At 47.8% G+C, this 2,193-nt stretch overlaps 1 protein-coding gene across 1 annotated transcript; it reads right to left on the bottom strand.

Annotated features, from left to right (window-relative positions):
• Nucleotides 1–288: 288 nt before the first annotated feature.
• LOC132388872 (beta-1,3-galactosyltransferase 5-like) lies at nt 289–1,233 on the bottom strand. Its single transcript, XM_059961299.1, has one exon. The coding sequence runs from the start codon at nt 1,231–1,233 to the stop codon at nt 289–291; it is 945 nt and encodes a 314-aa protein (XP_059817282.1).
• Between the last annotated feature and the right edge of the window lie 960 nt (nt 1,234–2,193).

Genomic DNA, 2,193 nt, shown 5'->3' with positions numbered 1-2,193 from the left:
GCCAGTTCCTCCTTTCTCAGAGAACCGGCCTCGTTTCCCGCTCCTAATTACCTCGACTGAATGAATGGCGTTAGATACAATCACAATCAAATAATAATTAGCTGACTCGTGCATATTCAGATGCGCAGTTGCCGTATCTACTGCGCTGCAGAATCCGTGGTCGTGACACACCCACAGCTCAGCCGTCGTAAAGTCACCCGTACGCCGAGCCAATTCCACGCCCTCCCCCCATTTTCTCCCTACCGTATGGAGGTCCTCTGAGTGGGCTCAGAGACATCAGGTCCCTCACTAGTCCCCTGGGCATTTCTCATTGCCAGAGGCCTGCAGCTGTCTCCAGTAGTCCGCTTGCTCAGTCGGTGTGACCCGGTGGGAGGTGACGAGCTGCCGGTAGGAGCAGATGGAGAACGGCACCCTGTAGTTGTGGAAGACGGGGCGGTCGTGGATGTCCAGCGGCTTCACCTTTAGCTCGGCCAGGCACAGCCCCACATAGACGTCCTCCAGTTTAAACAGCGGCACTGCCCGGGAGGTGTTCCACACGCGGCAGGCCAGGTCGTTGGAGAGGACGTATCCGGTGCCGGAACAGAAGGGTGGGTACGTTTGCATCGGGTACTCCGCCGCGCTCACGTACCACTTTGAGAAAATGTTGCGGATGGGCCACGAGTGGTCCATAATGAACCCGGTGAAGAGGTCACGCCGGCGGGGCTCCCGGGAGAGGAGCTCCAGCAGATAGTCGGTGTTGACGAACATGTCGGAATCGGTCTTCATCACGAACGTGGCGGAGGGGCAGGAGTTACAGAGCCACTGGAGGCCCAGGAGGACTTTGCAGGTCAGGTTGTAGTAGGTGTCGTCGAAATCTCCCTGGATGATGTCACCGTGCACCTCGCCCTCCCGCCGGATGAGCTCCTGCCTTTCTCGGCCGCGCCCCAGAAGGAAGTAGGTGACCGACCTGCCTCTCCCCGCCGTCCGCCGCTCGCTCCCCCAGGTCCGGCGGATGACCGAGCGAGCCTCGAACTGCTCCGGCGAGCTGGTGACCAGCAGGACGAGGAAGGGACCGTCGCTGTCGCACCGGTTGGCGGGCTGCATCAGAAAGGTTGTGCCGTTGACCCGCGAGTGGCAGAGGGGCCGCGTGTCCCCGTTCATCCAAACCAGCGTCAGCTTTATCAGGCATGGGACCACCAGCAGAGGGATGGACACCTTCAGGATACGCTTGACACATTGCGGTGTCCGATACATCGCCGGCCGCGCCGATCAGAACTGCTGGAACAGAAAGAAACACAGTCAGTGTTTAGAAAGTTCCTAATCTGTAAATATCTAAAGAAAATGAGATCTGGGCAAATTATATTTATTAGATAATTGTTCAAAAGACATGAAACAATTATCCAAATTAAATCAGAAAATCGTAGTATACCTTTCGTCTTCCAAGCTGAATAAGCTTGGTCTATAATAGAGGGATGAAATAAGAAACTGGATATAATAGGAATTGCTAAAACAAATTGATTCAACCTAAAATAAATCCGAAATTGAAACTATATCCGTAGAGTGTGTTTAACTATCGGATTGCCAATTCGTTTATGCAATTTAGAAAGAGCAAAGGGAAGAGAAGCCCCTAAAATAGAACCCAATGATAAATCCTTGTACAGATTTAGTTTCCAGATTTACCCAGTGAGGGTTCAGAGATAAATCCCAATCCCTTAACCAACATCCCAAATATCGGATATTGATTGCCCAGTAATAAAATCGAAAATTAGGCAATGCCAATCCACCTTCCTTCTTTGACTTCTGTAAATATCTTTTGTCGAATCTAGGATTTTTATTCTGCCATATACATGAGGAAACTTTTGAATCAACATTCTCAAAAAAGGATTTCGGAATAAAAATTGGTACTGCTTGAAATATATATAAGAACTTGGGTAAAATAATCATCTTAATAGTATTAACCCGACCTATCAGTGATAAAAACAGGAGTGACCATTTCGTAAACAAACATTTAATCTGATCAATTAAGGGTAAAAAATTAACCTTAAATAAATCCTTTTTAAAAATTTTAACCCCTAAGCATGTAAAATAATCATTAACTAATTTTAAAGGTAAATTTCCGTAAATTGGAACCTGCCTATTTCGAGGGAACAATTCACTCTTATCAAGATTCAATTTATAACCAGAAAAATTACTAGACTGAACCAACAATGATAT

This window comes from Hypanus sabinus, unplaced genomic scaffold (genome assembly GCF_030144855.1).
Source record: "Hypanus sabinus isolate sHypSab1 unplaced genomic scaffold, sHypSab1.hap1 scaffold_43, whole genome shotgun sequence".
Taxonomy (NCBI): domain Eukaryota; kingdom Metazoa; phylum Chordata; class Chondrichthyes; order Myliobatiformes; family Dasyatidae; genus Hypanus; species Hypanus sabinus.
The sequence above is the reverse complement of the archived record's forward strand: the minus strand, read 5'-3'. Positions and strand labels throughout refer to the sequence as shown.